The 23857-nt window shown below is 37.1% G+C and overlaps 1 protein-coding gene across 1 annotated transcript in view; it reads right to left on the minus strand.

The window, feature by feature from the left end:
- The window catches only part of USP37 (ubiquitin specific peptidase 37), a 97376-nt gene that overhangs the window by 48278 nt on the left and 25241 nt on the right, over positions 1–23857 (minus strand). The window contains exons 5-6 of the mRNA XM_012642489.1: positions 15719–15816; positions 11443–11527 (exon numbers count right to left, since the gene is read on the minus strand). Of these exons, the coding sequence (XP_012497943.1) occupies positions 11443–11527; positions 15719–15816 (183 nt within the window). The remainder of the gene's footprint in view (positions 1–11442; positions 11528–15718; positions 15817–23857) is intronic.

The raw sequence follows: 23857 nt of genomic DNA on the forward strand, positions 1-23857 counted from the left end.
AGAGAGCTAGGATTACAGGCGCCCGGCCCTCAACTATGTTTTATATGCTGAAAAAACCCATCCAAAGAAGATTTAATTTCAAGTTCTATATTTTTAATTTCTAGATTTTCTATTTGATTCTTTTAAAATCTAATTTTATAGTTTCACTTTTGCATAAATTTTGTTTTTTCCTTTGATGTGTTAAATAGTGCTCTTTTTATAATCTCTGACTCATTAATTCCAAATACCTGGAGCCCTGTGGTCCAGTGCTGATCTAAACCACTACTTCTAGTAAGCATTAAAGGTGTCTTGTCTTCTTGCATGCCTGGACATCAAACAATATTTCATCAAATATGAGACAGAACCAATTATAAGACATACCATTTATTTTATGTACCACTAAGAAAGAAAAAACAATGCCAACCAAAGTATATCATGATTTCTATGGCTTAGAATTTTTACTTCTTACTCACTGGAAGCCTTTTTTTAGAACTAGATATATATTCTTTTATTGCTTTTATGAAAAAATATAAGTAAAACTAGTTAAGGTATTTCTGTTAACTCACTGAACCTTCTGAATCATTTTTCTACTCAGGGCCATAGATTTCCAGTTTTTCCAGACAATACTGCTGCCTGTGCTACTAAAAACAAAGGTAATGCTGATTTCTAAATAGTACTACACTGTATCTCTAGGATTTTTCTTCCAAGCCAATGACACTCATTTGGCAAAGTTTGATGCTGACATTTTCTTAATCTTACCAAAAAGAATTCACAGATTCCTAGAATTCACCAGAATTCACTGCCCTTTTCTTAAGTGGTCATTTTAAATGGTCTGACTGAAGAAACAAAGACTGCAGTTTTCCAGTAACACCACCAGAAATGACAGTCAAGTTTCCTTATGTGCAGGTAAAGACAACTATGTTACAACTGCCTCCTGGCAGCAATTTAAGATGTCACAACACAGGATGCACTTCAATTTCAAATACTAAATGTGAAAAAATGTACATCCTAGAATTTAGAAATACGTTGAGGTATAAGATAATGTTGTCTTCTTCCAGAAAGAATTTTCATTTAGTACATTAATTTTGTCAGCCATCTAGGATACTAGCAACTTATGATCAACTTAATCCGATTTCAGTGATTATAATTTCTGGGCCACACAGATGACTCAAACCCACAGAAAGGTTGGTTTACTTCTAGCTCACCCTTATTCCCAGGTGGAGCCCTTCAATTTGTACTGAAATGTGTGGAGTAATGTACCAGACTCCCCACATTGGTGGGTCCCAGACTCTAACAATTGTCCTCTTATACCCGTGAATGTGTCAAAAGCACTGCTTGGTCTCTCAGGAGTCTCTTCCATTTCAGCCAAGGTACTTGGAAACTCTCTAGATTTCCTCCTCCCTTATCCTAGCTTGGTCATTCCTCACTCTCTTGTCAGTTTTTCAATGCTATTAAGGTTCCCTTACTAATTTTTAATTCCACCTCTACCATAATCCTAGTCCCCATGCATGCACAAGATTGTTTCTGGGCTCCTTATTTTGTTCCATGGATTAGTGATTAGTCCTAATGCAGCCCCTGTAATAATCACCAACACTTAATAAAGTCTTGATATTTGACAATTCAAGTCTATCTCCTTAGGTCTTCCTCAAAATTATCTTGGCTATTCTTGTAAGTCTGCTCTTCGAAATACAGTTTGTTTGCTTATTTATCGAATCTGCCTTGATCTTGGATGAAATAGGGTTTTAATTCATTTTCTTTAGTTCTGTAAAAAGTACTCTGTGAGACCTCAACTGGAGCCCCCTTAAATTTTTTTTTAAATTAATTTGGGGATAAACAGTATTCTTTGCTTTTTCATCCACAAATATGATCTATCTTGTTTACCCAGGTCTTCTTTTATGCCCCTCAGTAATTTTTATCCTTTTCTCCATAAAAATATAACACATTTACTAGATTTATTCCTATAAACCTCATTGATTTTGTAGCTCTTATAAACAGTACATGCTGAGTACCCCTTATCTGAAATGCGTGTGACTACACGCATTGGATTTTGGAATACTGTATTTGCATTATACTTATGGTTCAGCATACCTAATCCGTAAATCTGAAATCCGAAATGCTCCAAAATCAGAAACTTTGTGAGTGCCATCATGATGCACAAAAGGTCATACTCAAACGAAATGCTCATTGGAGCATATTGGATTAGGGATGCTCAACCTGTATGTGCTTTTCTGTTACATTTTGAACTTTATTATTGCTGAATTTAGGAACACTCCTAATTTTGCAAGTTGATCTTGTACTATAGGAACCTTACAGAGCTCTTTAATTTGTTCTAATAATCTCTGGTGATTCTCTTAGTGTTTTATATTGAATAGATCATACACCGCCTATAAATTACAACAATTCGGTTTTCCCTGTTTCCAATACCCAAACCTGTTTATTTCATTTTCTTGCCTTATTGCATTGGCTGTGACCATGCAATAGGACAATGTCATCCTATTCTTGACTTTAATGGGAATACTTCTGAAAGTTTCACCATTAACTGTAATGTGATTTTAAGTTTTGGGTAGATACCATTTTAACAAACTAAGGGCAAAATCCTCTGTTTCTAGTATGCTAAAAGTAAGTATCATTAAATGGCTACCAAATACTTGTTTTAAAAATCTACTACAGTCCCAAATGGTTTTTCTAATATTAACTTTTACATTTCAGGGATATACCCTACTCAGTCATTGAGTATCATGTTTAACACACTACTGGATTCAACTACTAATATTTTATTTTGGATTTTTCTGTGTTCAGTATGAAAAATGATCTATAATTTTCTCTTCTTATACTGCTGTTACAAGGTTTCATTAAATTCCTAAATTGGTTATGTAGCTTTTCCTGTTTTCCCATGATGATCTGGTTAAAACTAGCCCATAAAATCTTTTTAGCTTGGTACTCTCATAAGAATTAAAAAGAATATCAATTCTCAAATTTCTTTAATAGTTATATTCTCTTCTTGAGTTCACTGGGTAGACAATATTTTCTATTAAAATTATCCATTTCATTTAAGGATTCAACTATACTGGTAATCAACATGTGGCCAACCTTGTTTCATTTATACACCCATCTACATTATTTTATGGAAAATCCAAAATAAAATATTTTATTTATAATATAAAAGTATATATTCCTTAAAAATCCTTTTTTTAAAAACATAACCAAAAACATTATCACACATAAAAAAAATTGTGATTTTTTTTATTACTTAATGTCCAGTGTTCACATTTCCCTGATTCACTTAAACTGCTTTCCAATTTTTTTAGATGCAAATAAGAGCTATACTTTCTTTGGTTGATAAAACATAAAATCTTATTTCTTAATTTCAAAGGTAAAGAAAAATCTTCTTTAGTGTAATTGTTTTTTCTCATGGGAAACCCATTTAGATAACTTGGAAGTCAAACCTCATAAGGGTACCAGAATTTATCAGTCACAATAAGATTGTGTTCAAGGTCATGAGTGAACATTAGTATTATAAAGGAAACAAGAAACCAGAAAACTAATACGTTGAGAAGGGGAATACATAGCACTTAGTAACAGCATAGGAAGATTTTTTGACCAAGCTGAACAATTCAGACAGATCAAGAAGCTGAAAAACATTGCTTTTCAGACCTTTAAGGTAAACATTTCAGTGTCAGAACTTAACAGCTGTCTTAGAACCAGAGGGGGGAAAACGTTACAGGAACCAAAGAAAAGGTTGAAGGAGAGGGTTAAAAGGTTGAAGGAGAGGGTTATCATCTCAGGCCGCCTTAAGGGGAGGAAAAGCTGAAAGCAGTAAGATAGCAACAGTTGAACTTCGGAGATATAAATCTGAGAAGTTTTAAAAGAATCAGGTTATAGAAAACCTCTTGCAATTTTATTATTTATTTCATTTACATTTGCCTAATATATTTTGGCAGTTTTATTTAACAAATTTGGTAGCCCGTGAATATTATTAGATACATAACCAATGCGAATAATTGTGCCCTCAATAGTAATTTAATGTAATAAAGCAACATCTTTAAGTTCTATAAATACAGTAGATTTAGAACATATCCTAAATATGTTAACTAATTTGATCTTTCTAAAATACCAATATCCCCAAATAAAGTGTATTGACATGACATCACCTGACTGTAGACTGAATAAACTTCTAACATTAATCCTTAGCATCTCAAATAATGGCACAAAATCCTAACATTTTTTTACGTAAGGATCAAGATCAAGCTATTTTAAAAACAATTTAATTGGCCTCAAAACATTTTTCTACTTGTGTGTAAATTCAATTACATGTACTACTTTGAAAGAATAAGATTGTTTTGAGATTGCCTTTGGATTCTAAGAATAACCATTTTGTTCATTTTGAGGTAAATTACTATACAAAAATTAACAGTTCAAAGATTCTTGAAATTTTTCTAGGCAAAGACCTCTGCTATGACAACACAATGTACACATAACAGGTTAGCTTGCAACCATTACACAGAAAAAATGAATCAGAAATCGATTTTGTATGTACCTTTCCATAGACAGTAAAGTCAATGGAAGAAATTGCATCTGCAACTAGAATTAAGAGACCAAAACCAAAATACCTTCATAAGCATTTACCATAAGTTTCTGTTTTTTCATTTACAGTTTTAATTATTCTAATTTACTGACATTTATTTTTGTTTAGGCATGTCTACATCTTTACCTGAATAATAACCTTACACACATGGATATTTTTACTGATAACGAAGGAGATTTAGCTGTTTTTCTTAAACTAACAATATTAGTCTTACTTACCAAAATCATACAAACACAGATCATTTCATTTTGGCTGGGTTTTTAGTTTTATAACTTTTGTGTCAAACCCTGACATCTTCAAATATGAAAATGACAAGTCACCCAGGCAAAAATGTATACTGACAATTTTGAAGACTTTTTTTGCTATTTTATCAATAACTTTTAAAAACCAGCTTATTTACCAAGATTACTAAATTTATGTGAACGTGAAAAGCATCTGGACTTATTTAATTTATGAGAACTCCTTTTATTTATAAGCCAATTTTGGTGCCCCGTGGACATATAATACATACATAAAACATATCGAAACACATACACACACAAAGTTTCAATAGCTTTTATCTCAGCACTCTAGCCATGAGATCCTCTGAAGTTCCATATAAATCTCTACACATTATGTTTCCATTCCTCTCTTTCCTGTTCCACCAGCGAGGCGTCCCTGGCATCTTGGCCAGATTGCCTCCGTGGATGGAGATGTCTTTCAATCTCCTAGACTTTAGGACAGAGATGTCTTTCAATCTCCCAGACCTTAGGATGGAGGTGTCTTTCAACCTTTTAGACCTTAGAACCTGCTGCAGGAGAAACTACCATTAGAGGTGTCTTTCAACCTCCCAGACCTTGCACTGCCTTATAATACCATCAATAGCAAATTTAAAGTAGGCAAAAAGAAAATAGAGATAAAGAGCTTAACAGACCCCACATTTACATGCCACATGCCAATACAGATAAACAAAACATAAAGAGAAATTCAAGAGGTTCCAAACAAATGAACTGCAGTTTCACCTAATAAGCCCTGGGAGTGCCAAATCAAAACAGGTTAGTTCCCACTCTTGCACATGGTTGGGGGCTTATCCAATCCAAGGCTAATGGGAATTCCTTCAGAATTCCCCAAATTGAGAAGGACACCCCTCACTGTGTGGTACCTTCAAATGGCACTCACCCATCCAGATGCAAAGGTCAAATTCCAAATCCAGAGTTCCTTTCTTAAGAGGCAATCAGGAGGAAATCACCAAAGCAATGGAGGCCAGTAATGGTGGAGCTGGTGGGAGAGTCCAAAGCCACCCTCTGGCAAATATAGCTAGGCAGCTGCTAAGGGAAGCTTTTGGTCTCTCCCTGCTCTGCAGCCACTGAAACATGAGCAACACCATCCTAAACAACTGTCAAAACTGCAAGAAGGTTTCAGCCTGGGTCCGGTTACTCATCACACAAAGATCCAATTATTGAGACAACAAGGATTGCCAAGGAAGAAAGGAATTTGTAATGTAACAGATGTCTTGTTAGAGAACGGGAGAAGCTGTCTCAAATCCATCTTGATATGCTTTTTTTAGAAACAGCTTTACTAAGATATAATTCACATATCATACAATTGACCCATTTAGAGTATATAGTTCAACGGTTTTTGGTATACCAACAGAATTGTTAAATCATCACCACAGTCAATTTTGGAACATTTTTCATCACCTCAAAAAGAAACCCATACCCATTAACCACTGCCACCCTGTATCCTCCCATTCCCCTACCCCAGCCCTAAGCAACCTCGAAGCTACCTTCTATCTCTATAGATTCCAGACTTTTCTATGAATGGAATCAAATAATATGTGGACTTTTGTGTTTGACTTCTTTCACTCAGCATGTTTTCAAGCTTCATCCCCATTGTAGCATGTATCAGTAGCCCATTCCTTTTAAATGGCTGAATAATATTTCTTTGCATGTATATACCATAATTTGTTTATCCACTCATCTGCTGATGGACATTTGGGTTATTCCCACTTTCTGGCATAGTGAATAGTGATGCTATTAACATTCATGTATAAGTATTTATCTGAATATCTGTATTTGATTCTTTTGGATATATGTATGTGAGCAAAATTGCTAAGTCATATGGTAATTGAATGTTTAACTTTTTGAGAAACTGCCAAACTGTTTCCTGCAGTCATTGAACCACCTTACATTCCCACCAGCAATGTACAAGGGTTCCAATTTCTCCACATACTTGTCAACACCTGTCGTTTTCTTTTTTTTTTAAATGATAGCCATCCTAGTGGATGTGGAGTGGCAGCTCATTGAGCATATAATTTGCATTCCCTTAATGACAAAAGCATCTCTTCACATTTTTGTTGGCTATTTATATATCTTTTTGGAGAAATGTCTATTCAGATCCTTTGCCCATTTTTAAACTCAAGTTATCTTTTTGTTGGGGTTATGAGTTTTTTAATATATTCTGAATACTAAACCCTTACCAGATGTATAACTTAGAAATATTTTCCCTCATGCTGTAGACCGTCTTTTCACTTTCTTAATACAGGCTGAATATCCCTAATCTGAAAATCCAAAATCAAAAATACTACAAAATTCAAAACTTTTTGAACACTGACATGACACTCAAAAGAAATGCTCACTCGAACATTTTGGATTTTGGGATTAGGGATGCTCAATTGGTAAGTATAACGTAAATATTCCAAAACCCCTAAAAATCTGAAATACCTCTTGTCCCAAGCAATTAGAATAAGGACTACTCAAGCTGTAATGTTCTTTGATACACAAAAGTTTTATATTTTGAAGTTCAATTTGTCTCTTTTTTTCTTTTGTTGCTTGTGCCTTTGGTGTCATATCTAACAATCCACTGCCAGTTAAGGTCAAGAAAATTGACCCTTATATTTTCTTCAAAGAGTTTTAAGGTTTTAACTCTTATATTTAACTCAGTTAATTTTTATACACAGTGTGAGAAAGTGGAATACATCTTGATAAACCCCATGTAAAGTCAAATAATTGTCAAACCAACTTAAATAAAGGACCAGCTATATTTCTTCAAATATTTTTTCTGTCCCACCTTTCTCTCCTCTCCTTTAGGGACTCTAAAATACACATACACTTGGCCATCTGAAGTTGCTCCTTAGCTCATGGATGCTCTGTTAATTTTTTAGTCTTTTTTTTTTCTCTGCTTCATATTGGATATTTTCTACTGTTGTCTTTAAATCCACTAATCTATTCTTTTGCAATATCGGATCTACTGTTAATACCATACAATGCATTTTTCAAATCACATTGTAAGTTTCATTTCTAGAATTTTAATTTTTTAAAAACATATCTTCCATGTCTCTAAGTGTATTTGATCTTTCCTCTACTTTTTGAAAATATGGAATACAGATTTAATAACTGTTTTAATATCCTTATCTACTAATTCTATCATTTATGTTATCTCTGAGTTAGTATTTATTTTTTCCCCTCCTTATGGATTTTTATTTTACTGTTTGTTTGAATGCCTAGTAATGTTTTCTTGGATGCCAGAAACTGTGAATTTTACCCGACAAGGTAAAATTCAGGATGTTTTCTGATTTCTATGGACATTCTTAAATTTTGTTCTAGGATGTGGTTAAGTTACCTGAGAACAGTTTGATCTTTTTGGGTCATGCTTTTAATATTTGTTATATTGAACCACAGTAGCAATTACTCAGGGGATAGTTCTTCCTTGCTAACAAGTAAACTTATTGATAGTGTTCAAATTGCTGCTATTAGGAACATGAATTTTGCCTGACCCATTGAACTCCAAGTATTATTTCCTTAGATCCTTCCCTGGCTGTAGCTACTTTCCTCACCCACACGTGCTGATGAGCACTCAACTGAATACTCAAAGAAAGACCCTCTCCATATGTCTGCAATTTTTTTCTCCATGGAGCTCTTTCCCATCTGGTACTCTGCTCTGTGAATTCTAACTATTTTGCCTCCCTGGACTCCTAGCTCCATTCCCTCAACTCAGAAAGACTACAGAGCTCTGCCTTGTACCCCCACCCCCTTGTGCCGTGGCTTGGGATCTTTCTCTAGGACGTAAGCTAGAACAGTCACTGGGTTCATTTCATCTGTTTCCCATCTCTCAGAGATCACTGTCCTTCACTACCTGATATCCAATGTCTTGAGAGCCATTGTTTCATATATTTTGTCCAGGTTCTTAGCTATTTGAAGCGGGAAAGTAAATTCAGTCCCTGTTACTCTGTCTCAGCCAGAAGAGGAAGTCATTTTTACCTTTTTAACATGTCTACTTAACTGTAGCCTCCTCTCAAACAAGAAAAGGAACTTCAAAAGGTTTTAATTTCCCTGTACTCTTTCCCATTCCTGTATTTATTGTTTAATATTTTAATATTAATTCTTTGCTTTTAATCCTAATCACATTCTCATTTGATAAAAACTATTAAAATGTATTTACCTACATAGAATAACCCTAGAAAGGTACTGGTAATAGTGGTTGCCTCTAAAAAGGGAAAATTAAAACTAGGAGTTAGGAAAGAAAAAGAAATCTCCTTTTCACTGTATATGCCCTATATCTTTTTAATTTTCTACCACATGTACTTATTAGCTATACAAAAGAATAAATTTTTTAAATATTTAGATTTTTAAATATGCTTTATAAATTTCTTTGCTCATTGATTTTTCTTACTACTCCTTTTTTCTTCTTCCTGAATAAATTCTGTCTTTGCATATCTAAAAATAGCATTGTCTATATTATTGAAATATAATTTAGCTAGGTCTACCTAGAATTTTTTAATGCTATTACTCTGTTAATAACATCTAACTATCTACTTTCTATTCCAATTGTTGCTAATGTCAATCTGATTGTTTCTCTTTGATAGAGGATATATTTTCTTTCTGGTAGCTTCTAAAATCTTCTTTACCCATAATCTTCTACAATGTAGATTTTTAAAAGAGTATTTATTGAGGCATTTCAATGTGAGAACTTTCATCATCATTTCAATTTATTATTTCTTTGACAATTTCCTTGCCTTTATTTTCCTTAGTTTTTTCTTCCAGAATATCTTAAGACATGGAAGGTAAACTGACAAACCCAAAACAAGTCTCTTAATTTCATTTATATTTACCATCTCCTCTCTGTGCTATATTCAGTAATCATGCCTTCTTGACAGTAGTTTCCTCTCCCTGGTCCTCTACCCAGTGCAGGATTTTATGTCAGTGGTTCATAATTCTTGCCCCTATGCAAGTGACACTAAAGCAGATGTCAATCATTGCAAGTCCCATTTTCATATCTTTGTTCTCTCCTCAGGGAGCACCAGGCAACCAGTATATTTATGGTTTCAACCCCAGGTAGTTACACAGAAGTGTTTTGCCCTGCTTAACTACCTCAGAGAGCTGTTCTACTAGATACCCAGCTTCATGTAGCTTCACATAAAAAACCAAATTCTGGGTGGAGTTACATTGAGTTTCCAATCTGTGTCAGTTTTGAAGACCCAGCTCTCAAACTGGACTCTAGTCTATGCCTTATGGCCATAGCCTTTGCTCACTATTAGTTTTCTCACTGATCTAAAAATTTGCACCTTTAGTGAAAGCTAGCATTAAAAAAAGTTTTTTCCTTAATCATTCCCACATGGGATGATATGCTCACTTTATTATTTTGAGAAGAAATTTATAATTTATAATAAATCATTTGCAAACCAAATTTAGGTAGTTTTTTTTTTTTTTTTACTTAGGTTTAAGATTCTTCTAGTAAGCAGAAATATGTCAAGCTTCTTCTCTCTTAAATTCAAATAACTTAATTATCCCACCACAGTCCATAAATGCTTGAGAGCTACTAACCAAGGCTGAATATACCTAAATATAAAATATCAAATTCTTTACTTCGGCTAATCATTTTATATAAATAACCAAGTTGTTTTTTTACCACTTTGAATTAAATTTTACTAAAGAACAAAATATGACTTAATAGGAATTACATTAGCATATATATTACAGACCCCATTAACCCCACTTTTTTTGTTTGTTTTTTGAGACAAGGTCTCGATCTGTTGCCCAGGCTAGAGTGCAGTGGCGTGATCATAGCTCACTACAATCTCAAACTCCTGGGCTCAAGTGATCCTCCTGCCTTGGCCTCCCTGAGTAGCTGGGATTATAGGCACACATCACTGCGCCTGGCTAATTTTTCTATTTTTTGTAGACACAGGGTCTCACTCTTTCTCAGGCTAGTCTCCGACTCCTGACCTCAAGCAATCCTTCTGCCTTGGTCTCCCAAAGTGCTAGGATTACAGATGAAAGCCACCATGCCCAGCCTTAACCTTATAACATTTAAAATCATCACACTTCTGTGCTGTATTCCATGATGACAACTTCTTAAAAAGTGCTTAGCACTGTCTTATATATTTATATCCAATAAATCTAACAAAAATTTTAGCTGTATCTATAGAATTAGCAATTAAATTTGACTAGCCTTTTCCAATACAAGATACTGATATGAAACTTCTGATTTTTAAAGAAAACTTCTTAATTTTTGGAAGGTAGCTTAACAAATGCATAGGCAACAAAAGGAACAAAAAATGTCTCAGAGAAGAGATCTTAATATGGTCATCACTTGGAATAATGGAAAATATACTGGTCTAGAATCTAATAATAACACTGACAGTCACAACCTGTGGCCTTAATACAAATCTTCCTAGACCTCAGTTTATTTGTTTGTTGAAAAATTTTAAAAAGAGATCAAACTAAAACATTTCTAGAGTACTTCCTTACTAAAATGTCATGATTCTATGATTCTCGTCATTGTTATTTTAAATTGGGATATTCACAGAGCATAATGCATAGCCTATCCTATTATACGATTCAATATTCTGAAAATGAGAGCTCCTCAAGTTTTTCACAAGGCATATAACCAGTGCATACCTGTCTAGGTTAGTGACACCAGAAGAGTAGTCCTTGGATCCAGCTCTGCTACCATAAAAGGATGATGACTGCAAAGGTAAAAGCCCTATAAAACAAATGAACAAAGGAAAAAATTCTTCAAGCAACCATTCAAGTTCACTTAATAATAAATTACACATTGGGCCTCTTTATATTTCTTTTTCTTTCCTTTTTTTAATCAAAGTACCTTGTTTTGTTGCATTTTGCTTTATTGAGCTTTGCAGATATTGCATTGTTTTACAAATTGAAGGTCTGTGACACTCGTGGTTTGAGCAAGTCAATCCGTGCCATTTTTTCTTTTTCTTTTTTTTGAGATGGAGTCTCGTTGTGTTTGCCCAGGCTGGAGTGCAGTGGCTATTCACAGGCACGATCCCACTACTGATCAGCTCGGGAGTTTTGACCTGCCCCGTTTCTGACCTGGGCTGGTTCACCTCTCTTTAGGCAACCTGGTGATTTCCAGCTCCCTGGAGGTCACCATATTGATGCCAAACTTAGTGGGGACACCCAATTAGCATAGTATACCACAACCTAGAACGCCTGGGCCCAAGCAATCCTCCCACCTCAGGTTCCCAAGTAGCTGGGACCACAGGCACATGCTATGGCATCCAGCCGTTTTTTCAACAGTATATGCTCACTTCATGACTCTGTGTCATATTTTGGTAATTCATCTGTTATGGTGATTTGTGATCAATGATTTTGGTGTTACTTTGTTAATTGTTCTGGGGCACCACAAACCATACCCATGCAAGATGACAAACTTAATTGATAAATGTTGTGTGTTCTGATTGTAACACTGGCCATTCCCGTCTCTCTCCCTCTTCTTGAGCCTCCCTATTCCCTGAGTCACAATATTGAAATTAGAATAATTAATAACCCTACAATGACTTCTAAGTGTTCAAGTGAAAGAAAGAGTTGCACATCTCTCACTTTAGGCCAAAAGCTAGCCCTCTTCTGCCAAACAGTTAACCAAATTATGAATGCAAAGGTAAAGTTCTTGAAGGAAATTAAAAGTGCTACTGCACTGAACACATGAATGATAAAGCAGTCTTATTGCTGATGTGGAGAAAGTTTTAGTGGTCTAGGTAGAAGATCAAACTAGCCATAACATTCCCTTAAGGCAAAGCCCAATCCAAAACAAGGACCTAACTCTCTTGAATTCTATGAAGGCTAAGAGAAGTAAGGAAGCTGCAGAAGAAAAATATGAAGATACCAGAGGCTGGTTCATGAGAATTAAGGAAAAAAGCCATCTTCATAACATAAAAGTGCAAGGTGAAGCAGCAAGTGCTGATACAGAAGCTATAGCAAATTACCCAGAACATCTAGCTAAGATAAGTAATGAAGGGGGTTACATTAAACAACAGAAAATAGCCTTATAGTGAAAGAAGATGCCATGCAGGACTTTCATAGCTACAGAGAAGTCAATGCCTGGCTTGAAAATTTCAAAGGACAGGCTGACTCTTATTATGCAGCTGGTGATTTCAAGTTGAAGCCAATGCTCACTTACCATAGTGAAAATCCCAGGGCCCTTAAGAATTATGTTAAATCTACTCTGCCTATCTCTGCTCTATAAATGGAACAACAAAGCCTGAGTGACAGCACATCTGTTTACAGCATTTACAGGTTTACTGAGTATTTTAAGTGTACTGCTGAGACCTAGTACTCACACAAAAAAAGATTTCTTTGAAAATGCTGCTGCTCATTGAAAATGCACCTAAGTCAGGGCCAGGCGAGGTGGCTCGCACCTATAATCTCAGCACTCTGGGAGGCCAAGGTAGGAGGATCGCTTGAGGTCAGGAGTTTGAAACCAGCCTAAGCAAGAACGAGACCCCGTCTCTACTAAAAATAGAAAAATTAGCCAGGTGCGGTGGCATGTACCTGTAGTCCCAGCTACTTGGGAGGCTGAGGAGGATGACTTGAGCCCAGGAGTTTGAGGATGCAGTGAGCTATGATGACGCCACTGCACTCTACCCAGGGCAACAGAGTGAGACTTTGTCAAAGAAAAAAAAAATGCACCTAGTCCCAAGAGCTCTGATAGAGACGTACAAAGAGATCTATGTTGTTTTCATGCCTGCTAACACAACATGCATTCTTCAGTCCAGGGATCAAGGATCATTTCAACTTCCAAGTCTTATAATTTAAAAAATAAATTTCATAAGGCTATAGCTGCCATAGAGAAGATTCCTTTGATGGATCTGGGCAAAGTCCATTGAAAACTTTCTGGAAAGCATTCACCATACAAGATGTCATTAAGAACATTTGTGATTCATAGGAGGTCAAAATAACAACCTTAACAGAAGTTTGGAAGAAGTTGATACCAACCCTCAAGGATGACTTTGAGGGGGTTCAAAACTTCAGTGGAGGAAACAAACTGTAGATGTGGTAGAAACAGCAAGAGAACTATTAACAGGAGTGGAGCCTGAAGACGTGGCTAAATTGCTGCAATCTCTTAATGAAACAGATGAGAAGTTAGGTGAGCAAAGAAAGCGATTTCTTGAGATGGAATCTACTCCAGGTGAAGATGCTGTGAACATTGTTGAAATGACAACAAAGGATTCAGAATATTACATAAATTTAGTTGAGAAAGCAGGAGCAGGGTTTGAAAGGCCTGATCCAACTTTGAAAGAAATTCTGTGGATAAAATGCTATCAAAGGGTATCACATGCTACAGAGAGATCTTTTGTGAAAGGAAGAATCAATTGATGCAGCAAAACTTCATTGTTGTCTTATTTTAAGAAATTGCCACAGCCACCCCAACCTTCAGTAACCACTACCCTGACTGGTGAGTAGCCATCAATACCAAGGCAAGACGCTCCACAAGTAAAAAGATTATGACTTGCTGAAGGCTGAAGTGATTGTTAGTATTTTTTAGCAATGCAGTATTTTTAAATGTATGCACATTGTTTTTTCCTACATAATGCTATTGCACACTTAAGAGACTACAGTATAGTACAAACATAATTTTATATACACTGGGAAACCAAAAAATTGTGTGACTTGCTTTATTGAAATATTAGCTTTTGGTGGTCTGGAACCAAATCCACAATATCTGCAAGGTATGCCTATATACATGCATGTGTAAAAGACCAAATACTGTGGAAAAAGTTATAATAACAAAGCAATACTCCCCCGCTCCAAAGGACTACATGTTTTGCTTCTGATTTCTAACCATTTTTTAAAACCTACTTTTTCGAATTTCCTCCACAGTGCTAGATAATGTTTCTACTATTTCTTGATTTATTCATCTTAAACAATATTAGTTGACTCCTTATTATGGAAAATTAGAAGTTTCTCATTTACATTATCCCTACTCTTGTTCTCCTCTTTCCAACCAATTATTAGTTGTATTACTTTAGTTCTTCTACTGACTAACTCTGTAACTTCAATACACTTAAAATTTCTACATTTTGTTCCATGAATCTTATTACTTGACCACCCACTTCTTCCACATCAACTTTTGCAAGATATACCTTAACTTCAACATTGTTAAGGCTTATAACATCTTTAAGTTTTCTGTTAACCTCACTACAGGTTAATTACAAAGCTGAATGCCAATAAGTGAAGTTTATATCTTCTAAGTATTATTATTTCAGAGGTTAAGACTTATATTTCAGATGCTTCTTTCTGTAGGAGTCAATGTCAGAATCCCAAACCACTAAAAAGAGAATATTCCTAGAGTCCTGATCAACTGGATTCTCTTAAACTATCAATTTATCAAAATCATGCCATATTTTAGCTTGCCTCAGTTTAATCTGTAAGGATTTTAGAGGATCAGACAGACATGTAAGTGTGGAAAACATGAGACAAAAATTCATGGAAAGTCTGACTTTTAGTTTTTGTAAAAACAGGGTAAAAGATAAGCTTAAACAACTGGTATTATATTTAGGCAATAATTTCAAGATCTTCTGAAGCTTCTAATAAGTAGCAACACTGATAAACTTTAATTTCAATCATTTTACTGCTCTGATTCATTCTGTTTCAGGTACTCTGACAATGAAAGAGCCTAATTCCAGGCAGTCAAATGAGAAAAGAAGGTAAAGACTGGATTCTTTATAAACCAAATACAAGTTCCCTTACATTTCTAATAATGTAAAATATTTTAGCCAAGTCCTTGGTACAAATTGGTGTCCAAAAACTAGTACAGATTACGCAGTATTCCTGAATATTGTAGATATATATGTCTCGGTTTAGGTTTTTATTTCTAATCTAATACATCATATAATAAATGAGAATCTCATTTATCATAAGAACAAACACTTACCTGATGTCCGATTTTCTTCTGACTGTTTCAAACTCAGCTGCTTTTCTCTGCTGCTGGTTAAATACTTTCTTGAGGGATCTGTCACAGCTTTGTTGTTCCTACAGTTATTAATTTTAAAACAATGTAAGTATAGGTATATAAACATGTTGTTACAAATTTTATAGTTGTCATTAAAAAATTTACATTTCAAGTGCTAAATTCATTGATATACTTGAAAGCCAGGTGACAAGATTGCTAAAGCTTCAAGAGGTTAATGACTTAAACAAATGAGAATTATGATAGTGAGACCTCAAATCTACAAAAAAATTAGAAAAATTAGCTAGGAGTGGTGGTGTTTGCCTCTAGTCCTAGTTACTCAAGAGGCTGAGGCGAGAAGATCGTCTGAGCCCAGGAGTTCGAGGTTGCAGTGAGCTGTGATCACGCCACTGCACTACAGCCTGGGAGACAGAGCGAAATTCCATCTCTTTTTTTTTTTTTTTTTTTTTTTGAGACAGAGTCTCACTGTGTTGCCTGGGCTAGAGTGCTGTGGCGTCATCCTAGCTCACAGCAACCTCAAACTCCTGGACTCAAGCAATCCTTCTGTCTCAGCCTCCCGAGTAGCTGGGACTACAGGCATGCGCCACCATGCCCGGCTAATTTTTTCTATATATTTTTAGTTGTCTGATTAATTTCTTTCTATTTTTAGTAGAGACGGGGTCTCGCTCTTGCTCAGGCTGGTTTCGAACTCCTGAGCTCAAACAATCTGCCCGCCTCGGCCTCCCAAAGTGCTAGGATTGCAGGCGTGAGCCACCGCGCCCGGCCTGAAATCCCATCTCTTAAGAGGGGGGAAGAAAGGAGAGAGAGACAGAATTATGAAGATAACATTTCACTACCAAGTCAAGAGCTAATCCAATTCATGACTCTGGTAATTAAACAAAAATAAAGGAGCATTTTCTTTATACAAAAGTCAAATCAGAGATAGCAAGATCATATAGATTTTCTTGGCCAAAAGCAAAACCAGATGAAATGATTGATTCAGCTACTAACACCAAGAGAACTGATTACTTTAGTAAACTATTAAAGCTTGGTAGTTTATAGGTTTAAAATGTAAAATGAATTAAAATCAAAGTGTTCTTATATTCTATATGATTTGAAATAGTATTTACTAAATGTCAACATCATTTCAGTTTATAGTGATTAAAATATTTTAAGTTCATAAACACAAGGTTAAAATTTCTTAAACAAACCCCATTCCCCGCCACCGTATTATTCTCAAACACCTGAAACCACATATGTAGAGTGTCCATTCAAATACGTATTCATTCTTTGGTTAAAAGTGTTAATTTAGGAGAATCATCATGAATTAAGCCCTTGGCAGACAGCTCAGGTGCTCCACCCACATTCCCTCAGACTCCATTTTTGTGTCCTCTCCATCACACCCTCTCAGCAACTTATATGTGTTTTTGATAGCCAGTGCCTAGGGCTCTTCTTCAGAGGACTCCCCTCAAGTTACTAGAGATACTTTGCCTGTAATCTCAGAGTCACAAGTAAAGCCAGGTGTGTTAAGAGTACAGAAGCCCAGCTTCCTTGATTTGGATTATAACTTTATGGTGGAAGAAACAGATTTCTCCTCTAGGATCAGGATGAAGCCTACCCTTCATGGCTTTGTGTGACTTCTGTGTCAGATCACACCCATTCTTCATTTCCTGCCCTTCACTATGTTGCCTTCCTCATTCCGTTCTTGGTCTCCCCTGGGAGTACCTCCTTAATAATGCACTTGCACACTAATCTCCATTTCAGACTGCTTCTGGAGAATGTACTCAACAACAGTTGGTACTAGAAGTAGTCCTAGGAAAGACTTTAAGAATAGGATTCTGGAACTGGACCACTTGTTCAGCAATGGCAACAGAAATTCTACTCTGGTGGTAATACCTGTGGTATCCTGTAGTGTTACAACTGCTAAGATTTTCATCTGGGGTGAATTAAGATAGGATAGGGTAAAAGATACTGCTCAGACAATATCTCTAACATTTTAGAAATACAGTAAAATGACTACACAATGAATCTTAATGGGGTGATGGAAACATTCTGAAACTGGATTATTTACAGTAATACAGTAAACTGGAAATTTACAACTCAGTAAATTTACTAAAAATCATTTAATTGTACACTTAAAATAGGTGAATTTTATGGTATATAAATTGTACCTCAATAAAGTTGTTTTAAAAATCTCCCAAATTATTCTACTCCCTATATCCAAGCCTCCCATCAAGAAGTACAGTCTATTTCTCCATCTCTTAATAGAACTGGTCTTATGATTTCCTTTACCAAAAGAATGGGAGAGAAGTAACTGTGTGAGTTCTGATCCTAACCATAAAGGTGCCTTGCAGGTTTTCCACTCACTCTCTTGAAACCCTGCCACTGCTATGTGAATAATTTCAAGCTCTCGTGCTAGATGGTGAAAGATACATGGCCCAGTCACCCTCATCACCCCAACTGATAACCACCCAGTGCCCAGTCATGGGTGAGGCCATCTTAGACCAGTCAAATCCTAGTCAACCCATATACTGACCAGAGATGCATGAGAAAATGAGAGTATCCATGCACAATCAGCCGCGTTGGGCCCAGGTAAACAGAATCAACTGGGTGACCATAAAGTCATATGCAATAATAGTTACTATTTGAAGCCACTAAATTTTGGAGCAGCTTGTTAATACAACAACAGATATCTGATACAAGTGATATGGATTAAATAATAATCATAAAGATATAGAAAAGGTTGGTTGTTGTTACAAGTACTGATCTGCTGAAGACAAATGATGACAGGCTCAGTTAAGTAAATTACCAATTTAAGGAAAAAGACACTGTGTAGTGTCTCTCACCCATAGGAGAGCTGCATTCCAGAACCTTAGTTTTCTAGAGCAAGACCATGCCATCTACAGCAGAAAATTACAACTCATCCATAAAGTATGGCATACTACTCTTAGCATGTTATTAGGCCCTGGAAGAGAGTGAGCATCTGACTATTCATCATCAAAGGATTATACAACCAGAGCTAATCATCATGAGCTGGGTGCTGTCACATCAATGAAGTTATAAAATCAAGAGAGTACAGCAACAATCCATCATAAAATAGAAGTAGGTATATTGGGATTGGGCCCAACTAAGTAGGAATACATAACAAGAACAGGCTTTATGGACATTCCCTACAACAAGCTGAAAGAAGAGGAATAAATGTGGGCCTGATTCATGGATGGGTCATCTTTATCCAATGATAAAAAACTGAAAATGAACAACTGCTGCACTGTAGCCCTACTAAGGGACTGCCCAGAAAGACAGTGGTTAGGGGAAATCTTCCACTGTACAGAGCTTTGAGAGGTACACCTCCATCATCCACTTTGTGTGGAAAGAGAAGGAGGTCATAGGCTACTGAGTGGTGGCAAATGGTCAAGATGGTCAGGGGCCTAGAAGGAGCATGCCTAGAAGATCACAGAGAAATTCATGAAGAGGTATGCGAACAGACTTATCAGAGTGTGTACAAAAAGTGAAGATCTGTTTCACATGTTAATGCTCACCAGAAAACAACACTAAAGAGACACTAAACAATCAGCAGGACAAACTGTCCACTCGATATCAGCCACACTCTGTCCTTAGCCATGCCGATAATTCCACAAAGGGCCCATGAATAATAAAATAGCCATGGTCTTGTGATGGAAGCTATAGTATAGGTCCCCCCTGCACCAAGGTTTAGCTACTGCTGCTGCTGAATGTCCAATTGGTTAGCAGCAGACAATAATGCTGAGCCCCTGATCCAATATCCCTTGAGGAAACCAATCAGTGACTTGGTGGCAAATTGATTACATCCACCCTAGAAAAGATAGCAATTAATCCTTACTAGGACTGTCCTGTATTCTAGGTCACAGCAGACCCTCTTATTTCTCAGGGTATACATTCCAAGACTCACAGTGAATGTCTGAAACCGTGGATAGTACCAAACTCGACTGCCATCAATTGGAACACCTTTCTGCTCATGTCTTCCACGCACAAATCTGATACCTTTTCCATTTTAACTAAGCACTTATCATGTACGTGGCCATAACTTTTGCAGTTTGAGATGCGACAGCAAAAGTAGCATGAATTTCTTTTTTCTTCTTCACAATTTCATGGATAGATTTGTTCTTACTGTAGATCTTATCAACCTCCGCATCGATTTTTTTTTTCCTTATTTTTTTTTTTTTTGAGACAGAGTCTCACTCTGTTGCCCTGGCTAGAGTGAGTGCCATGGCGTTAGCCTAGCTCACAGCAACCTCAAACTCCTGGGCTCAAGCGATCCTCCTGCCTCCACCTCCCAAGTAGCTGGGACTACAGGCGCGTGCCACCATGCCCGGCTAATTTTTTCTATATATATTTTTAGTTGTCCAGATAATTTCTTTCTATTTTTAGTAGAGACGGGGTCTCGCTCTTGCTCAGGCTGGTCTCGAACTCCTGAGCTCAAACGATCCACCCTCCTCGGCCTCTCAGAGTGCTAGGATTATAGGCGTGAGCCACCGCGCCCGGCCTTCTTTCCTTATTAAGTCGAGAACTTTTACCTTTTCACTTAAAGGAGGCACTTTACAGCTTCTCTTTGGCACATATGAATTGCCAGCATCATGACTCTTGTGCTTTGGGGACATCATTAAATAAAATAAGGGTTACTTGAATACAAGCACTGCGACACCACCATAGTCAATCCGGTAACTGAGACAGCTACTAAACGACTAACAAGTGGGTGGCATAGACAGCAACAAAGGGATGAAGCAAGATAGCTCAAGAGTTCATTATACTATACAGAATAGCATGCAATTTAAAACATATGAATTGTTTATTTCTGGAATTTTCCATTTAATATTTTTGGACCAAGGTTGAACCCAAGTATCCGAAACCACAGAAAGTAAAACCATGGATAAGGGTAAAACCATGCCTTTCCTGCTCCCAGTATCTTGACCAGCATTATTATCTAAGAATTCATAAAAGTATCTCATTCACTAAAATAAAAACTCACATATTATTATCTTGGAACAAGGAGTCCACTCTGCAGAAAAGGAGGTACAACAAGGGCATATGACCACAGGATCCACTGGTCTTGCCACATACAGTATTACCCTAAAGCTGTTGGCCTGAGAAATCGCTGCAATACCCCTTAAAAGTGCAGCTTTGACGCCCGGCACTCACTCTAGCCAGGGCAACAGAGCAAGATTCTGTCTCAAAAAAAAAAAAAAAAAGTGCAGCTTAAAATCCTAGTAATAGTAATGACACAATCAATAACCCAATAACTGTGGAACTTTATAATCCAAACTCCAAGAATAAAATAAATGGGTATTTTTTGACCCTGAAAAAAATAAATATAAGTGCAGTTTAAAGATAATCTTGGCCGGGCGCAGTGGCTCACACCTGAAATCCTAGCAATCTCGGAGGCCAAGGTGGGAGGATTTCTTAAGGCCAGGAGTTTGAGACCAGCCTGAGCAGGAGACCCCGTCTCTACAAAAAATAAAAAAATTTGCCAGGTGTGGTGGCACGCACCTATAGTCTCAGCTACTTGGGAGGCTGAGGCAGGAGGATTGCTTGAGCCCCGGAGTTTGAGGCTGCAGTGAGCTATGATGACCCCACTCTAGCCTGGGCAACAGAGCAAGATCTTGTCTCAAAAAAAAATCTCATTAGGAATGGATGCCCTTCAAGCTATAATATATACCTTAAATCAACAAAGGAGAATATATGGGTCCAGAATCAAGAAGTAGGTAGGAGTGGCCCCACTCACTATTACCTTTCTAAAAATTATTATTTTTTTAATGAGATGGGATCTCAATATATTCCCCAGGCTGGTCTCAAACTCCTGCTGCCTCAGCCTCCTGAATAGCTGGGATTACAAGCACACACCACTGCATCTGACTATTATTTTCAATGATTCACCTGGATATTTTGTGTTTCCTGTCTCTTCAATTACGGTTTTGCAGGTCCTGGTTCCCATGGGGGGAACTTTTTCACCAAGAGGCACAGTAAAAGAACAATTAAACCTAAAGTTACAGCTGCTACCTAGGCATTTTGAGATCCTTACGCAGGCAAATCAACAGGCAAAGAAAGGAGCTACCATACTGACAGGGGTAATGACTTTGATTATTATAAGGACGAAGGGTTGCTGCTACATAATAATGGCAGGAAGGAATATATCTGGAATAAAGGGGATTTACTAGGATACCTCTTAGTGTATGCATGCTCAGTGGTAGCATGGTTCTCACATAATTGTAATGGGCAATTATAGCAACCACAGCCTGATATGTATATGGTGGCCAGAGGCTCAGATCCCTCAAAGATGAAGATCTCAGTCATGCCAACAGGCAAACCATCAAGACCAGCAGAAGTGTTAATAGAGGATGCAAGAAATCTAGAATGGATGGTAAAAGGAGGACATAACAGTATCAGTTACAGCCTCAAGGCCATTTGCAGGAACACATTGTAACTTATCCCACTAAGCTTCCTTTTGTAACATTCTCCCTCAGAATTGGGAAACATCTATGTAAAGAATCTGTGATAAGATGGAATGAATATAAGACGTGAGTGGATCTAAATGATACAAGCAGGACAGAGGGAGAACTATAGTGCCATCTCTTGTAGTGGACAATGGTGATGCTCCATCAAAGTCCTTAAGATCACTTTTTATCCTTTTCACACCCCCAGACTCTGTGTTTTCAATGTGTTTCAACAGTCGGCGCCTATAGATCTTCAGAGGACTACATCTGGCTACTTAAAACATTTTGCTCACTTGGACAGAGCCAAAACCCACCAGGGCAGCTGGTAACCAAAGACTGTCCACCAGGGAATATGAAAACCTGGCTTCCTTGCCTCAAATTGGGATAACCCCGGAGTTCTCTGGCTGGATTAAAATGAAGCCTAGTCTCTGTGGGACCTTCACCTGAAATCACACTCTTGCTTGTCTTCCTCCCCCTTCCCTGGCCTGCTTCCCTGACTCTGGTATTCGTCTCTCCAGTGAACACTTTCTTATAAGTCACTTGTAAAACTGTATTTATCTAAGGTCTGCTTCTAGGGAGCCCGAACTTCAAAAAATCTAAATGGGATGCTGTAAAAAGTAGTATTGGCCCAGAACAAGAATCAGTAACATCGTACTCATCAGATAAAATTCCAAGTGGAACTGGGACTTCTCAAAAGTGTGGTGAATGTGGTGGACTGGCATGCAACAGTCCACTACAGCCACCTTCTAGTGTACCTCCATGTTGTATAGAAACAAAAATGCTTTAAAAAACAAAACAAAACCCTATATTTTCTAGTTTATGTTCTAGGTAAGATTTAAAATAAAGCTATTACATGCAAGATCTGGAAAGTGTAAGGCAGAGGGCTTACTGTTCTGCTATTTCTAATGCTAAATATCATCTTGGTTTTTCTGTACAGGTCTTGGCAGTGGCAGGATGGTTCCAAAGATGACAGTTTTCATAATAGCTTCCAATTCAGATGTTGGCTTCATGACAGAATAGCCGGAAACATCTTTGGAGACCTGCTCTGGGGCATGGCTCTCAAAATCATTCCTGAAAACTTAATTTAGAGCCCACCTTTTCAGCTCTCTTAATGATTTTGTAAGCCATTTAATACTCATTGTGTGCAAATACCTTTGCGCATAAACTGGCTAGAGTGAATTTTGTTCCCTGTAACTAGCCCTTGAATACATAAATTTTGTTACTTAAAGTGGGGTGCTGTTACAACAAACTTAAAATATGTGGCACTGATTTAGTAGAAGGGTAGAGGATAAGGACACAGATGTTACAAACTGGAAAGCTAGTGATCATTGTTATGCCTCAGCAAAATATTTGATAAAAACTGTCACCTAAGGCCGGGCACAGTGGCTCATGCCTGTAATCCTAGCACTCTGGGAGGCCGAGGCGGTAGGATTGCTTAAGCTCAGGAGTTCAAGATCAGCCTGAGCAAGAGCGAGACCCAGTCTCTACTAAAAATAGAAAGAAATTAGCCAAACAACTAAAAATAGAAAAAAATCAGCCAGGCAGGGTGGCACGTGCCTGTAGTCCCAGCTACCCAGGAGGCTGAGACAGGAGGATCGCTTGAGCCCAGGAGTTTGAGGTTGCTGTGAGCTAGGCTGATGCCACGGCACTCTAGCCC

This window comes from Propithecus coquereli, unplaced genomic scaffold (genome assembly GCF_000956105.1).
Source record: "Propithecus coquereli isolate 6110/MARCELLA unplaced genomic scaffold, Pcoq_1.0 Scaffold18, whole genome shotgun sequence".
Taxonomy (NCBI): domain Eukaryota; kingdom Metazoa; phylum Chordata; class Mammalia; order Primates; family Indriidae; genus Propithecus; species Propithecus coquereli.